Consider the following 19,211-nt stretch of genomic DNA (forward strand, 5'->3'; position numbering starts at 1 on the left):
GACTACTCCCACCTGCTGGTATGGAGTGTTATTTCATCTCATGTGATCATAGAACATACATGATAGTTCACTGTTGGTGCTAGTCTTTGCAGTGTTTTTAGTACACAGAAGCAGCAATTTGGCACACATATGATGACAGGGAGGTAACGGCAGTGCTTATCGAGTTACCTCTCGCACTTCCGGTAGTTTTATTGAGATTTCTGATCCCATGCAAGCTGGCTATTAATATTACAGACGTTCGGTTGTAAAATTACATTACTTAATCTACCTTTGTAAAACTAATCTCATCCCAATAGGGCTATAGTTGACTTTCGTCATAGCTAGTTGATGTCAGCTTTTTTATCAGTTTGCCTTGTGTGGGTTGATAGGAGCACATTGAGAATTAACTAAACTAAATTTGCCAAATTTTGTCACAAAAATGGCATAAAATATGACTATTCAGAGTTTAGCTTTGAGGCACTGAGTGGTAAGTACACAAGATATTCATGAGCAGAACTGCACTTTTAATCTGTATTTTCTGAGGTTCATCTGTGAAGTAGACTTGACTGTATATACTGTATAATACTAGAGTTTCTGGGGTGGTATGTCATTACTTACCGTATGCTTACGATAACACTTTCAGAACCCACCCACACATTCTCATAAGTACGTGCAATAAGACAATAAACAAAAATTGAAACTGGAGCATCTTTGACTCCCTGTATAAAGGAATAAAGGGATGACAAGAAGTTAATTAATACAAAGTTAGTGGTCCTAAGTAGGCCAGATCCAAAAGTAAAGTAAAGTAAAACCAAATCCAACATCCTCATGTCATATTAAATATTTATTTTAGGACAATATCTTATAGTTTAGTAGTGAAATAAAGTTTACAAAACTGGAACAGTATAAACAACTAGACATTAACAAAAAAAAAAAAAAAAAAAAAAAAAAATACTACACAGTTTCACATAATGTGCAAAATTACTGCAAAGAGTTTGCATTTTTTCATGGGCCTGCTTACCATCATATTAGCATTTTTCAGACATAAATACTGAACAATTATACAAACTTAATTTCACGAAAGCCCTGGCTCCTCCCACATTCTCACTGGTACTTCATGTACAAAGAACTATTGGCACAAACAGTTTAGAGATAGATGCCAACCTCTGCACTGTGATGCCATTTTATTACAGGCAATGTACCTGATGCATTTTCTTTGTTCTTAAAAACCTTGTGAAATCGTTTGAAAAGTGCAATATTTTTCCTGATGCATTTCCTGTTGAAAAAGGAAGATGGGGCAGGACATACTGATTTCACAGGGTCTTTAACTGAACTATATATTTACAAAAACCTAACTGTAATGCTGTGATTAAATATTTTGTAGGCACCAACAGCAAAGTCCAACATAGTCTCAGTTTGCGTTTTTTGAGCATTCCCAGTAAAACTAAATAGAATCCAAAGACAAGAAAAGCTTCAAGTTGAATCATATAGAGTCAGTTATTCCATCACAAGAGGAATGTAGCATTATAACCAAACAAAATCACTTGCAGCTTTTACTTATATGCTGCATTACTAGTTCTGACATTACCCTGCGATTATCAGAACGTCATGAAATAAAGTGTCCGTTAAGCATTATAAATGTGTTGCTACTACTTTAGCTTCATCATCTACAGTGAATGCTGAGTTGTCATACATTTCTAAACTCTTTTCCTTGGCTTTCACGTCATCCTTTTCTTTTTCGTTGCAGCACTTGCAGCAGCAGCAGCAGCGAGTCCTGCAGAAGACCATGCTGGAGACTACCACTTTGTCCCAGGGTTTGAGGGAGTGCAGCGGTTTGGGCAGGAAGTCCCAGCTGCGGAGGATTTTGGGCAGGAAACGTGGCCAGCGCTTCTGTACAATACTGATTATAATCACAAGGATCGCAAAGGCCAGCACGGGCACGCCGACCCCCACCAAGACCTGCCACCCCGCAATGGAAAGGCCCAGAACTATCAGCGGCAAGAGGATGAAGCACAAGATGAGATACAGTCCCGCGAACCAGCGGTACTTGGCCGTGCGGTTGCCCAGAGCTTTGGCCAATCGGATAGGGATGCGCATGAAGGGGATGGGATACCAGAGCAGGATACCAGAGATGTTAAAGAAGAAGTGACAGAGAGAAATCTGGAAGAAAACACAAATGATAATCTTTAATCTACAACCACAGGAAGAAAATCAAACCAAACGTAAATAAACACAGTAACAAACCTGTAAAGAGTTTGCCAGCGTCTCTCCAGGACTGGCGAGGGCAGCTAGAATAGCAGTGGTTGTTGTGCCAATGTTGGAGCCCAGTGTGAGTGGATACGCCCTCTCAATGCTAATGACGCCAATACCTGAATAAAAAGAAAACCGGAAATGAGGCTTAATTAAATTCCTTTAGCTCACTTTTGTTATATCAGATAAAATGATTTTTAATTAGACTGAACTACTTGGCTTTTTTTTTTTTTTTTTTTTTTTTTTTTTTTTAAATAGTCTGTGAAGAGAAGTTGGAAGTCAATCATCAAATACATTAATGTAATCAATAACTCTAGATGAGAGGTATGTCTGTGGATCAGATCATCATAGAGACAAGCGGCTGGCCTCTTTTGACTCAGACTACAGAGTACTCTTTAATTATCACAATAGCTACTCCCTAGCAACTGATCCCATAGACTGCCTTTATAAGAGGCCCAGATGGATATCTTTTGGGTGGGGTTTGTTTGACTTGGGGCAGCAAACAACCAGTCACGAATCATCATTGGCACCTCCTAGCCACACCCTAGCAACCACTGTCGAGCACCCTAGCACCCTAGCAACCCAAACCCAAAGAGGCATATCTATAAATTTGAATGTCAGAGGCATGGGGGTTAGTTTATGTCATTCATACGGACAAGCAGCTCTTCATCACAGTATCATCACTGGCAGCTGCCATGCCACTTCCTAGCAACCAAACAGAATACCCTAGCAACCGTTTAGCAAGACCTATATCTTTGCATCAGAATATCATACAGACATGGGAGTTGGTTCTTTAGACTTACGCTTCGCAATTAGGACTCCCAACATGCTACACATGCTAGCAATGAATACCTACAATTTAATAGTGATTAGCCAAGTGCTACAGCATGCAAAAAATTATAGGTTATTGCTGAAATATGATTCAAATAAGCCATAATGTGCTAGCATCAGCCTAACAATATGCTATGTCATGTTAACATTGCCTAGCTAAGTGCTAAAACATGCTAAAAACATGCTAAAGAATGCTAGGATAGCCTGCCTAAGTACTAACATCATGCTAATGACACATTAACTTTATTATAATAATGGTAAACATTTTCTTAAAACATGCTAGCATGATGCTAGGTACATGCTAATCACGCTAATTTTGTGTTAACAACATGCTAACCCTGTTAGCATTATGCTAATGGAATGTTAATTGGTTTAATTTATGTTAACAACATACTAATTGTGTTAACATGTTGCTAGCATAACATGATGCCAACACGTTAAGCAATATAGTGCCTAGTGCACCACTCATGCATATCTAGTTATTAAATTTCTTATTAAATACACTACTGTTCAAAAGTTTTGGATTGGTAGGTTTTCAAAAATTTTTGAAGGAAAAAAAGTGCCCTCTGCTCATCAAGACTGTTTATTTGAGCAGAAATACACACACACACACACACACACACACACACAAATGGTAATATTGTGAAAGGCTGTATTCTGTTTTAATATATGGCAAAATGTAATTTATTCCTGTGATTTAAAGCTGAATTTTTAGCATAATTACTCAAGTCCTGAGTGTCAAATGATCCTTTAGAAATCTTTCTAATATGCAGATATTTGCTACTCAAGAAACATTTCTGATTATGAATATTAAAAACAGTTGTAATGCTCCATATTTTTGTAGAAACCATGACACATTTCTTTTAGGATTCACTGATGAACAAAGTTCAAAAGAAAATAGTGTAAAATTTTATAAATATAAATAATTTAACATCTTTACTGTCACCTACAACAACAACCATACTGACTGCAAACTTTTGAACAGTAGTATATTTACACAGTGATTTGAGGGAAAAATCATTCTTACTAACCAAACATTTAATTATTTTCTTCCCTACAAATACCCCTGTCTGTCCTGGGATTGCCTTCTCCAAGAGAGATGCATACAAAGCCTTAAAATACTACGTAAATTGTTGGTTAGGCTCATGTTCTTTGGTCAACTAAAACGGCGACTCAACTTTCAACAGTTTGGTAACCAGTCGAATCAATAGGGTATCTATACTGACCGACTAGTGGAGTGATGGCTGAGGTGAAGACAGAGCTGCTCTGAACAATGAAGGTCATTCCGGCTCCAACAATGATGGCGAGGTATCCAGTGACCCAAGAGAAGGGGAAGGGGAAATCTGGCAACAGTTAAAGTCGTATTAGAAAGGTCATGAACAATACGTTTAGCATGTACATTTATTCCTGGTTTTAAATTATGATTGCATTAAAACACTCCACACGAAACGAGCATGTACCTGAGCGTAGTCTGAAACCAACAGCACATGCGCGTACACGCACCTGTGGCACTCAGACACACTCAGGCTCATATAATGTTCCTGTTCAGCTCATCAGACAGCAGGACTGAATCACCTGTGCCGACTATCATATGACAGGATACAAGCTAACACAATTCCAGTAAGCTCTACGCCTACAGGAATGTGATAAGATGCAACTGGGGATTACCACATGTATGGTTTTAGTGGAAGGTCAAATTTTTGTGACAAGTCTTTGTTGACACACACGGTCATATAAGACAAAGAGTGCATCTCAGAGGTCAATGTTAGCAGTTAGCAGAACAGCTTATCAGCAGAACTTATCGGCAGATGACTCTTCTCTGACACTGACTTACCGGTGTTAAGCACCTTTTTGATGACAACCGCCACCTGACCCTTCAACATGGAGTTCAGCAGCTTGACGATCAAAATCAGGCAGGTACAGAGGGCCAGCAATGACAGAGCCAACAAAATCAAGCCCACCGCTAGGTCAGGTAGATTGGCGTACACAAACATGTGTTTACCTGGAAAGAGAGAGAGTTAGGGAGAGAGAGAAAAATAAGGACGACTGTCAGAACTTATAGAAATGTAAAGAAAGAAACTTTTGGAAATTTACTGTCCAGGTTCGCTGCTGGTGGTGATCAGGTGTAGTTTTAATGGTTTTTAGAGTAGCGGTGCCCTTACGAAAAAGAAGTTTATTCAAGTGTGCTATTAGTATACTACTTTTAAACAAAAATAGGAAAGTATAATTTCAGTCTACTTTTTATGTACTTTCAGAAATGTGCTTTATACTTCTCAGAAACATACTTAAGATGACATTTAAGAATACTTATACTTAGAAAAAGTCTAAATATATTTGTGCTATACTTGTGCTCTGAGAATACATGTTTTCATTGTTATATGCTAGGGGCGCTATTACACATCTTCTGTAAGCCTACAAAATTTCCAAAACAAGTGACGAAGAAACCGAAACAACAGATGCTTCCACATGTAATCTAACACAATCGTCAGACAAAAAAAAAAAATAAAAAAAAAAATAAAAGAAAAGAGAGCATCAAAACCATAGATATCAAACTTTGGGGTGTTGATCAACTCCATCTACGTTTTGATTCTTACCTACATTCAAGTGTGTATGAAAAAAGAATTCATAAAGCTAGAATAAAAATTTTTTTTTTTTTTACAAGCAAATACCCTGTTCTTTCTTTTGATGTTTTGTATGTTGAGATATTCATATATACAAAATATATACAAATTCATACCTAAATAAGGACATAGTAGTATATTTAAAGTGTGATGTAAAGTTCACTTAAAGAAACAAGTATACTTGCAGTATAAAATTACTAAACTAGTAGTTTACTGAGACTGTACTTTAAAGTGCACTAAAAATGCATAAAAAGTATTTAATTAGTAAACTATCAATATACCTATAAGTCTACTTTTAGTATAGTTGCATTACAAACTAAACACACAGATGTAAACTAGTTGTGTACTCAAAGTTTACTACTGTTATACTTAAAGTATACTTTAAAGTATACTTTTATATACTAGAAAGTGGGCCAATTTAGTCCCAAAGAGTATTGAAATAGTCCCCTTAAAAGTATACTACCCATTACACTGATATTTGTATACTTACTACATAAAGTATACTTAAAAATATACTTGAACTTTACTTAATAAAATAATCTTGAAGTATACTTCTTTTCGGTAAGGGTGTCGATGTGTGGTTATCGTAAGGGTGGTTATCGATTTGTGATTGAAGCTGAACTTTGCAAGAAGGTAGATCTCCAGTAACAGCGTTAAGCACCCTTGTTTAGATGGTTATGAGGCACGTACTGAATGGAAAAACAGCAAACATTATAAATTACCTTTTATTTCTATTATAGCTTATCTGAAAGGACAGTTAAAAAAAATAATAAACAAAATAAATAAATAAATAAATAAATATACATACATATATATATTATATATACACATAATATATATATATATATATATATATATATATATATATATATATATATATATATATATATATATATATATATATATATATATATATATATATATATACACATATATACATACACATACATATATATATATATATATATATATATATATATATATATATATATGACCAAAATTATAAACGCAACACTTTTGTTTTTGCCCCCAATTTTTCATGAGCTGAACTCAAAGATCTAAGACTTTTTCTATGTATGTACACAAAAGGCCTATTCCAAAAACCAGTAAGTATCTGCTGTAACCACCACTTGCCTCACGCAGCGCAGCACATCTGCTTTGCATAGAGTTGATCAGGTTGTTGATTGTGGCCTGTGGAATGTTGGTCCACTCCTCTTCAATGGCTGTGTGAAGTTGCTGGATATTGGCAGGAACTGGAACACGCTGCGGTATATGCCGATCCAGAGCATCCCAAACATGCTCAATGGGTGACATGTCCGGTGAGTATGTTGGCCATGCAAGAACTGGGATGTTTTCAGCTTCCAGGAATTGTGTACAGATCCTTGCAACATGGGGTCGTGCATTATCATGCTGCAACATGAGGTGATGGTCGTGGATGAATGGCACAACAATGGGCCTCAGAATCTCGTCACGGTATCTCTGTGCATTCAAAATGGCATCAATAAAATGCACCCGTGTTCGTTGTCCATAACATAAGCCTGCCCATACCATAACCCCACCGCCACCATTGGCCACTCGATCCACAACATCAAACATCAGCAAACCGCTCACCCACACGACGCCATACACGCCGTCTGCCACCCTTACCCCATTCATTCGTGAAGAGAACACCTCTCTAAAGTGCCAGACGCCATCGAATGTGAGCATTTGCCCATTCAAGTCGGTTACAACGACGAACTGCAGTCAGGTCAAGACCCCGAACATGCAGATGAGCTTCCCTGAGACGGTTTCTGACAGTTTGTGCAGAAATTCTTATGCAAACCAATTGTTGTGGCAGCTGTCCACGTGGCTGGTCTCAGATGATCTTGGAGGTGAAGATGCTGGATGTGGAGGTCCTGGGATGGTGTGGTTACACGTGGTCTGCAGTTGTGAGGCCGGTTGGATGTACTGCCAAATTATCTGAAACGCCTTTGGAAACGGCTTATGGTACAGAAATGAACATTCAATTCACAAGCAACAGCTCTGGTGGACATTCCTGCAGTCAGCATGCCAACTGCACGCTCCCTCAAAACTTGTGCCATCTGTGGCATTGTGCTGTGTGATAAAACTGCACATTTTAGAGTGGCCTTTTATTGTGGCCAGCTTAAGGCACACTTGTGCCAATAATCATGCTGTCTAATCAGCATCTTGATATGCCACACTTGTGAATTGGATGGATTATCTCGGCAAAGGAGAAGTGCTCACTAACACAGATTTAGACAGATTTGTGAACAATATTTGAGAGAAATAGGCCTTTTGTGTACATGTGTTCAGCTCATGAAAAATGGGGGCAAAAACAAAAGTGTTGTCTTTATAATTTTGGTCAGTGTAGTTAAGCACACTTTCACAAGGGAACGTTTGCAAGGTTTGCATCTAAAGATCAAAGGGTCATGTCAAATAGTGCCAGTGTTGGATCATCATTCCACATAATTTACAATGCTTTCTTCATCTGCCTCTGCAAATGTTGCCAACATTTTATCATCATTTAATGTTCAACTGACATACACTTGCCTGTGTGTAAGGGTTTTCAATAATTGTCTGTACACAGTAACCTCCCATGTTTGTGTGAAATCTTTTCAGATTTAGTGCATATCCATAAACTAGCTGGATGGATGAACACGAGCATGATATATCAATATATCTCTGCACAAATGTGCTTTAATTTACAAAACACAGAATTATGTAGAAAATGTGCGGTTTTGGCGAGTGACCTCGTAAACAGTCTTAAATTAAGTTAAAAAGTCCTAAATGGATTTTTCAAAAACAGTATAAATAGCATAAAAAAAGTGATATAAATCGGTCCTTTATATAGCTGCCTTTGTTTTAGGAAAGGCGAAAGGCGATTAACAAATTTAGGGGTCCTTGACATCAAAGCTTAAAAACCCCCTGATATAATCTACTGATAATGCTCTTCACATTCTCAGTTGAGGAACTGATGAATGGTGCTTCTTGAAAATCTGAGCATACTCTTTCACAGCTGAAGGACCCCAGAATGATTGCATACTCAAATCCACTGAACCGAGTCAAGGCTGGAATTTCAACATGCTATCTAACTACTTGCATTGATTTAAATCACCCAAATTCATAGAGCAAAAAGCCCTGCTGCCAAATTGGCAGAGGCTCATTGTTCAGGTGCACTGGCCTCAAGCGCCCGAGGCTGTCATGAAGAATAGCCCCATTGAAAAGTAGAGTAGTTGGATGCGGTGAGGGGGAAAGGTGAAGCTAAGATCTCCCTCAGCATTTATAAGAAGCCATTGTACTCATGACACTTAGAGTGAATCACGGTTGATGGCTTAGAGCTGAAGTAAGTGGACTATACAAGGAAGAGGACGGGAAATGGATTCATTTTAGGCTTCAACCTCTATTGATCCAGGAAGTTCCTGTGTTGTTTGTTTCAAGAGCCACAAAGAAAGCAGAGGCACTTACATTTTTTCAAGTAAAGTGTTTCTGTTTGGTTCTCTTGAGTCCAGATCTCGTCGTCCACCTCCCAGCAGGGGGCACCAACTGTGCAGTTTATAATATCAGGGACTGTAATATTCACAAGGTTCTGGAAAAAAGAACAAAACAAAAACAAACAAACAAACAAAAAAAAAAAACAGGTAAGAGAACTTTAAAGAAGCCATGGACAGTAGCTCCAGCAAATGTCCTGAGGTACACAGAACGAACTGTAAAAAAATCCATTTAGACCTTCAACTTATGTTCAGATAGTAAATTCAAAGTAGCTGAAACAGTGCCATATTTTTGCAACTTTCGCTCCCATTTTTTTTTTTTTTTTTTTTTTTTTTTTTGCTTAAAATCTTAAGAAATGAGAGCGTTAACATACAAATGACCCCAATAAGACCCACAATAGTGACTTGGGAGCAAGTTTAACTCAACACATGCAACACATAACAGAATATAAAAGCTTTTGTCCTGTTATCACTGAATAAATACATTTATCTGTGGCTGCATTTACACTGCAGTTCTTGACACACAATTTCGATTTGTTTGATAAATCCCATTTCCTCATGTTTTAACAGCCTAATCGAGTGAGAGATGAGAAATGGTGGGTGTGCTGCAATCATTAACCAACTTTCAGTTTTCTCACCGTGATATCTTGTGTTTTACACCAGATCTTAACCAGACTTTTGTTTCGGGCTGCCGGGTCTCCAGTGGCAATGTCACGAATCACAGATGTGTCCAGCTGTAAGAACAAGGAAAAAGATTTTAAATGCATTTGGCAGAGAGCAAAGCAGGTACATAGAGATCACTACATTTTTGTAGTTTCAGTGCCTAACAGCATTTTAAGGCCAAAAATTACAAGGCGGATTTTGAGTGCATCAGAGCACTCAAGTCCTTCTAGGCTGTTCGTATTTATGAGTTTGGAAGTTGTAACTGCAATAAGTGTGTTTCCATCACAAATTTGCACAAAACTTTCACAATATTTCATAAATGTTGATTTAAAAAAAACAAATTAAAAAACAAAAAAACAAAAACAAAACACTATCACATGATACGTCGACATGCGATAAATCTTGACGAGCAGTGTTGGTAGGTTTAGGTATATTGCATAATCGTAAATAAGGGGTTATTCGATCATTAATGGCAAGTAAAGAATGACCATGTGACTTTTACGTATGCCAAGTGAGCTTTTTTTGTTTCCGTTGCAGTTTTGCAAAATATTCTTTTTTCAAATTGCCGTAAAATCTTTTTTCACGGTATGTGGAAGTTTTTGGCGAACTTGACGTGTTTCCATTGGGCGTATTTTCAATTCGAAATTTCAGTTTGTGCGATTTCAAGGGTAATAGGAAAAAAAACTAAAAACAACAACAACAACAACAACAACAAACAACAACCAGCTAAGGCACCTATTATGTCCCTTTTTACAAGATGTTATGTAAGTCTCAGGTGTTCCCAGAATGTGTCTGTGAAGTTTCAGCTCCAAATCTTTTATATTATTTTGAAAATGCCTATTTTGAGTGGAAGCAGAAACACGCTGTTTTCATGCATGTTTTTTAAATGCAAATGAGCTGCTGCCCCCCCCCCGCCTCCATTTCCACAATAGAGCTGTGCCTTTACAGTTCGTACCTTAGATACTCTGCTAAAAAGCATTTGGTTTTGATCATCATGTCTACCGCGCTTAAATCATGCGTTTTAAAGCCATATCAGTTTAAACTTCTAATATAGGGGTTTCTGAGCGCACACATCCAAAGCACGTGCACAGAAAGCAGTTGTCACACGGCATGTGAGTACTAAACTAACTCTTTCATGTCTTATTGCTCTTAAACTGTCAAATACACACAAGTTTGTTAAAAACACATAATTAATAATAATAAAAAAAAAAAAAAGAGTCACAATTATATCTGTGAAGGTCATGCAGTTCGAACTGGTAAACTGTTAAAAATAAAATGGCAGCACCATGGGTGGAAACGTTCACTGGGGGAGCAAAATGAGCGGCTCATTTTTTCACATGCTTGAAAAGTTACTGGGTTGTAGTTTTTCCACGTTTTCTGGGTTGGCAGATGCACCGTTGACCCAATTATAGCACTTAAACAGAAAAAGTCAGTTTTTAATGTTTTTGCCTTTTAGTTTTTATTTTATTTAATTTATTTACAGTGTCGAAATTCCCATTATAGCAAGTGTCCTCGTAAACTTGGTTAGAGAACAAAAACTGGATGGGTGTCAGTATATTGCATCAGTGCATTAGATCTTAATGTGACAGCAACCTACCTGTCAAATGTTAAATTATGGGACAAAAACAATGACATAATGGAGAGCTTATGTGATCAGCTGCCTGATACAGGTGCATACTGGATAGACCAACAGATCCACTGATCTCACCTCAATGATGTTTTTGGTGAGGGGTTCAGTGATGACTTTTAACAGGTCCGGAGCATCTGCACCGGTCTGGAGGTTAAAGGAATCAATCACAAGTTTGGTGAGCTTGTAGAGGTATCCAGAGGCCACCTCCAGAGGCAACAGCACCAGGACAGACAGCCAGTTAAAGAAGTCATGGACCGTAGCTCCAGCAAATGCCCTGAGGTACAGAGAATGAATGACAAAACTCATTTAGATGTTTAACTTGAGTTCTTCAGCAAGGAAGTAAAGTTGCTGAAATATCCCTGCAACTTTCACTCGGATATATTTTGCTTAAAATCTTAAGTATGGAAAAAAGAACATTAGTATACAAATGACTCCATTAAGGCTCTCAATAGTTAAATGTTACACTGACTTGAAGGAGAAGTCCACCTCCAGAACAACAATTTACAAATAATTCACTCACCCCCTTGTCATCCAAGACGTTCATGTCTTTCTGCCTTCAGTCGAGAAGAAATTATGTTTTTTGAGAAAAAAAGCATTTCAGGATTTTTCTCCATATAATGAACTTCATTGGTGCCCCGATTTTGAACTTCCAAAATGTAGTTTAAATGCAGCTTCAAAGGACCCTAAATGATCCCAGCTGAGGAAGAAGGGTCTTATCTAGTAAAACAATCTTTTTTTTTTTCCGAAAAATAAAAATTTGCATACTTTTTAAGCACAAAAGCTTGTGTAGCACAGGCTCTGGGATGTGTGTCCACGACACTACGTAGTATTGAATCACACTGAAAGGTCACACGGAACGTAGGCAGAACTACAGACCCAGTGTTTACAACACGAACACGCAAAGACACAGGAAATGCAAGTACATTTTTTGCCATACTCTATCTTTTTGAGCCGGAGTACACAGACGATGAACTTAGACGTGATTCGTAGCGTCGTGGACGCACATCCCAGAGCCTGTGCTATACAAGCTTTTGTGCTTAAAAAGTATACAAATTTTATTTTTCAAAAACAATAACCAATCGTTTCACTAGATAAGACCCTTCTTCCTCGGCTGGGATCGTTTAGAGCCCTTTGAACCTGCATTTAAACTACATTTTGGAAGTTCAAAATCGGGGGCACCATTGAAGTCCATTATATGGAGAAAAATCCTAAAATGCTTTCCTCAAAACCATAATCTCTTACAACTGAAGACAGAAAGACACGAACATCTTGGATGACAAGGGGGTGAGTAAATTATTTGTAAATTGTCGTCCTGGAAGCGGACTTCTCCTTTAAGTTAAACTCAACACAAGCATGTGGCGTTTCGAGTGCTTTGAAACATCAAGTGAATCATTTTGTGAAGCAATTGGTTCAATTTATTCAAAGCTTCGAAAATGTTGGTTTCTCCCATCACTAATCACAGATATTTCTATGTTGTCCATAATTGTGGTTGCCCTGTTTTTTTGGGTTTACCTGCGAAACTCGTTGCGGTCTCCCGCTTGCATTACGGCCACGATGGTGTTTGTCACAGAAGTGCCAATATTAGAACCCATTATGATCGGCACTGCAGACTTCACCTCCAACACTGAAATTTACAGTGAAAAATATTTACAATACTGTGAATGATTTTAAAATGGGTTTCTTATGCTCACCATAATTTATTTGATTAAAAACACATTTAAAACAACAGTGTGAAGTATTACTACAATTTAAAATAACCATTTCCTATTTGAATATATTGTAAAATGTAATTTATTTCTGTAATCAAAGCTGAATTTTCAGCATCATTACTATAGTCTTCAGTGTCACGTGATCCTTCAGAAATCAGCCTAATATGCTGATTTGCTGCTTCAGAAACATGTCTGATTATGATTATTGTTGAAAACAGTTGTGCTGCTTCATATTTTTGCGGAAACTGCGATTTTTTTTTTTTTTTTTTTTTTTTCCAAAAGAACAGCATTTATTTGAAATAGTAACAACATTTATAATGTTACAGAGGATTTCTGTCACTTCTGATCAATTTAATGCATTCTTGCTGAATAAAAGTATTCAGAAAGATAAAAATGCTAAAAATGTAGCACACAATATAATGTAATTCAAATACAATTGAGATTTAATACTACAGAATTAATCTGAATGAAATCCAAATATACAAATTGAAGTTTTAAATTGCAACATTTTACAGTGGATACTGATTTCTTTTCACTATGTTATGTTTTAGCTACTGTTATTTTAAGGCAGTGCTTATCATGAGGGAGGAGATATCTGTATGACCGTAAGTCATACACACACAGAAACTCACATCCAGATGACACCATGCTGACCACAATGGAGGTGGAGGTGCTTGAGCTTTGAACCAGAACAGTGACCAGGACTCCAATCACCAGACCAGCCACAGGGTTAGACAGAACCGCATTGTCCTGGAAGATATCGCCAGCTGCCTTCCCTGAGTACAATGACAAAAGCAGGAAACCATGTTATTTGTGTCCACAGCACATCTATTTCTGTACAGAGACAACCACCCTCTATTACAGATTAACCATGTTAAACTGATGAACGTTATGATAAGATGTCGTTTGTTTGAAGTACATCACCGTTAACCCACAGAAGGTTAGCCACTTAACACATTTTCTTTTTGATCTATATAGTTTCTAGTCGGTGTAAAATAGAATTCCTTGTTTTGATGGTTGATTAATTTGATAGTATAGAGTTCTGAAGCACTACTACTAATAATAAAAATACTACTACTAGTTGCTAGTGTGGTTTTACTAGCATAGTTAAAAAAAAAAAACAAGTCAGCAGTCTTTCAATCGAAGAGCCGCCATAAAAGTATTTGAAGTCATAAATTATTATTAATAAAACAATCAAACTCTAATCTCTAATCTAAACTCCTCCTAAAACTCAGTTTCTGAAACCTCTGAAATCACAAAATCAATCATGGTTAATTTGGTACACCAGTATATTAATATATACTTCCATTTGTTAATAAAAAAAAAAAAAAAAAAAAAAACAAGTAGACTTTTAATTTTTTTTATATAATCTCTTTTTCCATCCATGAGACTTGATACTGATAAAGTAAGACCATAAAGTTAAGAGTTTATTATCAACTTATAGAGCAATAAAAAGGATTAAATGTCAGTGTACTGCAATGCCACAAAGCGTGCAGTGAGTTCACATGGATTTCAAATGGCAAAACAAAATGAAGACAAACATTTCTTTATGTAGGCCTATATTGCAAAAACAAACCGGGCTCACTGCCACCCGGTGGCTTTAGGAAAACAGCAAATGAATATAAATAAATAAATAAATAAATAAGTATTTAAAGTGGTAAATTTAGGAGGAATGTGTCAAAGTTATTTATTTGTGCCAAACTACCTGCTGCCAGCTGGTGGCGCTATGACTATAACTGGATATTGGCATGTAGATGTGTTCAGGCCAGCACTTTTATCAAACATATGAAGTTTGGTGCAGATTGAACATGGTATGGCTGAGTTATAACAACTTCCTTTTAAATAGTGAAACATCGAACTTTGTCAGGCCGCCACGAACATGCCCTTTAACGAAATCTCAAGATTTTGTAATTTGACATGGCAAAGGCCTTTAGATTAGACTGACCAGATATAATATTGATGTAATTAAATCTCTATTAAGAGTTTGTTAGAGCATAAAACATACCGCTGCCTGTTGCCAGCAGGTGGTGCTATGACTATAACTGAATATGGGCATGGACCATCCTGTTCAGGACAGGACTCTTATAAAACGTGTGAAAAATTCACTGCAAAACATCGTAACTTGTCAGGCCACCAAAGACGCGGCCTTCGATGAAAACTCAAGATCTTCCCTATTTAATGTCACAAAGGGCTTTAGATTAGACCGACCAAATTGGGTGTTGATCTGTTAAAATCTCTAGGATGAGCTCGTCTAAATACAACAACTGAAAATAGCCAAAGTGGCACAAACCTTGCTGAGAAAATTCAAAATAACCGACTTCCTGTTAGGTTTCAGACTTCATACCGGGGGACTTTTTTGTAGGTATTGGTGTTTTACATGTGTCTCCCAAATTTAGTGCATGCATGTAAAACATAGCTTGAGGGGCACTTTGTTGAAATTTTATAGGTGGCGCTATCGAGTCATTTTTTCCAGACCCACTTCTAAAACCCATATCATATTTAATTTCACCACTTTTGGCCTGTGTACAAAATTTCATGAGTTTTCGAGCATGTTTAAAGGAGGAGAAGAATAAGAAGATTTGAGCAATTCCAGTAGGGTCCTCGGACCCTAATAAATACCTTAAACTATACTGCACTGCAGGCCTCAGCCTAGCTTGTGGGAAAGAAAAAAGGGGGGAGGGGGAGAGGGGGAGGCGGTCTCACTTTACCAGTAATGTCTAAAAAACATCTTGGGTTTGGTCAGAAGAGGGCCGTATGTTACAGGGTCTTCCCAGTAAGCTACTTAGTATTTCTTTACCTTACTTTTGCCTTCAATAAAAGGTCAAATATATCCAAAGTTTTCCATAATGATTTATTGTTAGGTTATGTAGCATTTTGGATACTTTTTAAAGAAGCATGAATAAGTGCAATCTCCAAAAGTCACCCACTTTACCAAAAGTTCTATTCACATTAGTAAATTAGTAAAGTGTTCCCTCTCATAGTGCAGCTGTTTAGTTTAGCACCATTTTACAGTTCTAAATAACAATTAGATAAAACAATGGTTTTAATTTTTTAAAAGTTGAAAAGTTTTAAGAAGTTAAACAAAGTTTACTGCACCTCCTACAAGCTGGAAAGCGGAGCTCAGGATGTCCAGAGAGCAGACGAATATGTAGAGCAAACACAGCAGAAGAATAAACTTCACGATGGACCTAAAAACGCGCAGAACTTTCCCCTTCGTGTCGAGCTCTGCGGAACAAACACAGACAAAGAGCGTGACGCGCGGGAGTTCAGCTCGTGTTCCGCGGTTCGATCTTGCTGCTCTTCTTACCTGACCACTTTAACCCGGTGTCCTGGAGCTCGGGCAGGTCCCACGGGTCAAACTCCTGCTCCTGCTCTGATTTTTCTGATTCTGAATCGGATTCGGATTCCTTTTCGGCCACATCTTTGCCCGCTCGCTCTGCGTCTGTGGGAGTAAAGACACGCGTCTGAGGACAGAGAGAAACAAGGAACAGAGGGAAGAAGGAAGTGCGCCTCTGTGTGGACGTGGATTTATACGGGGAACGTACCCAGTTCCGGCACCGGCGTGGTGGGATGAGTCTGAGGCAGCGGAGCCATTGCCTTTAGTTACAACAAAGATACAAATAACATGTCACGAAGCCGCATGCTACAATGTAACATTTTCTTTTAAAGTGTATTCACTTTTGCAACACATAAATGCTTTGCATTCTTTGTTTTGAGTGTCCCAAAAGTTTGTCAACCCCTACAAGCGAAGTCAAACATCTCTTTCTTTCTTTTAAATCATTCAGTGTTTAAAAACAATGAATACTAAAGTAAAAAAGTAAACAAAAATACACATAAAAAGGCTGTTTTTCATTTAAAATCACGCTGTGGTATCATCAAAGGACGCTGGTTAAAAACAAACAATTTGAAGTAAACCTTTTTAAAAGAAAAAAAAAAGTTATTTGTTTTTCATTTAAAAAGCAGTGATTAATAACAAATTTAATTACTGGAAACTTAAAAGGAAATAGTCTTACAAAGCAGTGTTTGAAACAATGAACAGTTTTAAGTTGAAGTAAATAAAGTTCAAAGTAAAACGTTATTTCTTTCTCATTTAAAAAGCAGTGATTAAAAACAAAGTTTAAATTAAAACTCCTTTCTTTCTTTCTTTCTTTCTTTCTTTCTTTCTTTCTTTCTTTCTTTCTTTCTTTCTTTCTTTCTTTCTTTCTTCTGATTTTTTGGCTTACCTGCCGTGATTGTGCTGAATTGCCCATGTGTTAAAATCTCAGTTTCTTAGTGTTTACTTATAGAAACAGTGAGCAATGTCTGTCAGCAGATCATTTATACATCAATATTCATCAGATTTCACCACACACTTAAGCAACAGTTTGATGATAGAGATAAACCTGTGCACTCCCTGACACTCATGATCTAAACTCATCGGCACCGATCACATCCTTAGATACACCCAGACCACTAGAAACACTACACTGCCTAGAAGAACAAAATAATAATAAAAAAAGCAGCGCAAAAGCCCCAAATCTTTGTCTTAGAGATACAAAAACATATATTTGTTTTATATCAATTAAAACCAAGCACGCTTTGCCATTCACTGAGCAGCATTATATTAGAGTAATGGCCCTACCTGTATGTGTGTGTGTGTCTGTTGTTAGTCCAGTGGCTGTAGGCTACCTGTCGAGAAGGCGCAGGTGTCTTATATACACCTGCAGCAGGACAGTCCTTCGTGTGTCACTGATCTAAAGTCCAAAGCGGGTGGTACTACGCTTCACCTCACTCACAGCACACACAGCCTTAAATATAGGCTAATTAGCAGCTCACACAGAGTGATATAACCTGTATATATATATATATATATATAAGATGTATGTAGGTAAGCTGATCTTGCATGTGGGGAATTTATTTATTTATTTTTTTGCTAAATTGCATCCTGAATTTTCTATCTGCATCAGTAAAACATTTAAAATATCTATTCTATTCTATTCTATTCTATTCTATTCTATTCTATTCTATACAATTCTATTCTATACAATTCTATTCTATTTTAGCAGAATGTGAAATTCTCATATTATGAAGTTTTCACAGCTTACTTTGTCATGGACAGAATCTGCCCTCTATTGAAAACAAAAGCACATTACAGCCAAAATCCCACAATGGTTCAATTTTTCTAGTGTCCGTAGAAACCAAAATAAGTCTAAATGTGTGCATGATCTTAAACTATTATATTAGGACAACAGCATCTTATTAATACCATGCTTACAAACAAGGCCTGAGTGTGTTAAATTGATGTTCAATGATTTACAGTGATGTTTGTCAGTAAAAGCGAGCTGCAGTCCCTCCCATCCTGTTCTATACATACGCAGCATTTGCAGTCAAAGGTAAGGATCAAGTATTCATGCACATAACTCTCTAACACATTTATATCACTACAGTACTTTGGACAAACGGCCACATCACGTAAAGGTATTTCTCTTTGATACTGATCTAGAAAATAACAAACTACCAGATTGGGCACGTAATAGTTAGTATTTTTGTTTTTCCTCAGAATAATATTTTGTCTTTGTAATCGAACTGTAGGTGTTTGGCATTTAAAAGTATGTAGTATTTATGTCTATATATTATCTGTACACTGTGAAAAAACAAAAAACAAACAAACAAAAAAAAACAACACAATTTGTTGAGTCAGCTTAAAATAATTTGTTACCCTGCTGCCTTAAAATTTTAAGTTCAGTCAACTAAAATAAGTTTAGTCAACTTGAAATGTTAAGTTGTACTAAGTAACAACTTAGATATTTGTGTTTGCTAACTTAACAGATAAACTTAACAGAAGTAACCCAGCTGACAAACAAACAAAACAAAAAGTAACTTAAAACAAGTCATATAATATGCACACAATAATAAATTATTTAAACAAAACTGCAATATGCAAAATAATCATTTTAAAGTTACCTTTAAAGTGTCACAGCATTTACTTTAAGTATTGTTTAGAAAATCATATTTTCATTTATGTGCAGAAAACAATTTTTTTCTAAATAGATATTTTTCT

At 36.9% G+C, this 19,211-nt stretch overlaps 1 protein-coding gene across 1 annotated transcript; it reads right to left on the bottom strand.

Annotated features, from left to right (window-relative positions):
- Window positions 1-1,319: 1,319 nt before the first annotated feature.
- On the bottom strand, window positions 1,320-17,837 carry slc34a2b (solute carrier family 34 member 2b). The gene is made up of 13 exons (XM_051097085.1): window positions 17,793-17,837; window positions 16,717-16,768; window positions 16,479-16,613; window positions 16,268-16,396; window positions 13,804-13,947; window positions 12,975-13,086; window positions 11,541-11,736; window positions 9,808-9,903; window positions 9,147-9,267; window positions 4,895-5,062; window positions 4,287-4,403; window positions 2,224-2,348; window positions 1,320-2,139 (listed from the first exon to the last, which is right to left on the bottom strand). The coding sequence occupies exons 2-13, from the start codon at window positions 16,763-16,765 to the stop codon at window positions 1,612-1,614; spliced, it is 1,920 nt and encodes a 639-aa protein (XP_050953042.1). The 5' UTR covers window positions 16,766-16,768; window positions 17,793-17,837; the 3' UTR covers window positions 1,320-1,611.
- Window positions 17,838-19,211: the final 1,374 nt, after the last annotated feature.

Source organism: Labeo rohita, chromosome 23 (genome assembly GCF_022985175.1).
Source record: "Labeo rohita strain BAU-BD-2019 chromosome 23, IGBB_LRoh.1.0, whole genome shotgun sequence".
NCBI classification, from domain to species: domain Eukaryota; kingdom Metazoa; phylum Chordata; class Actinopteri; order Cypriniformes; family Cyprinidae; genus Labeo; species Labeo rohita.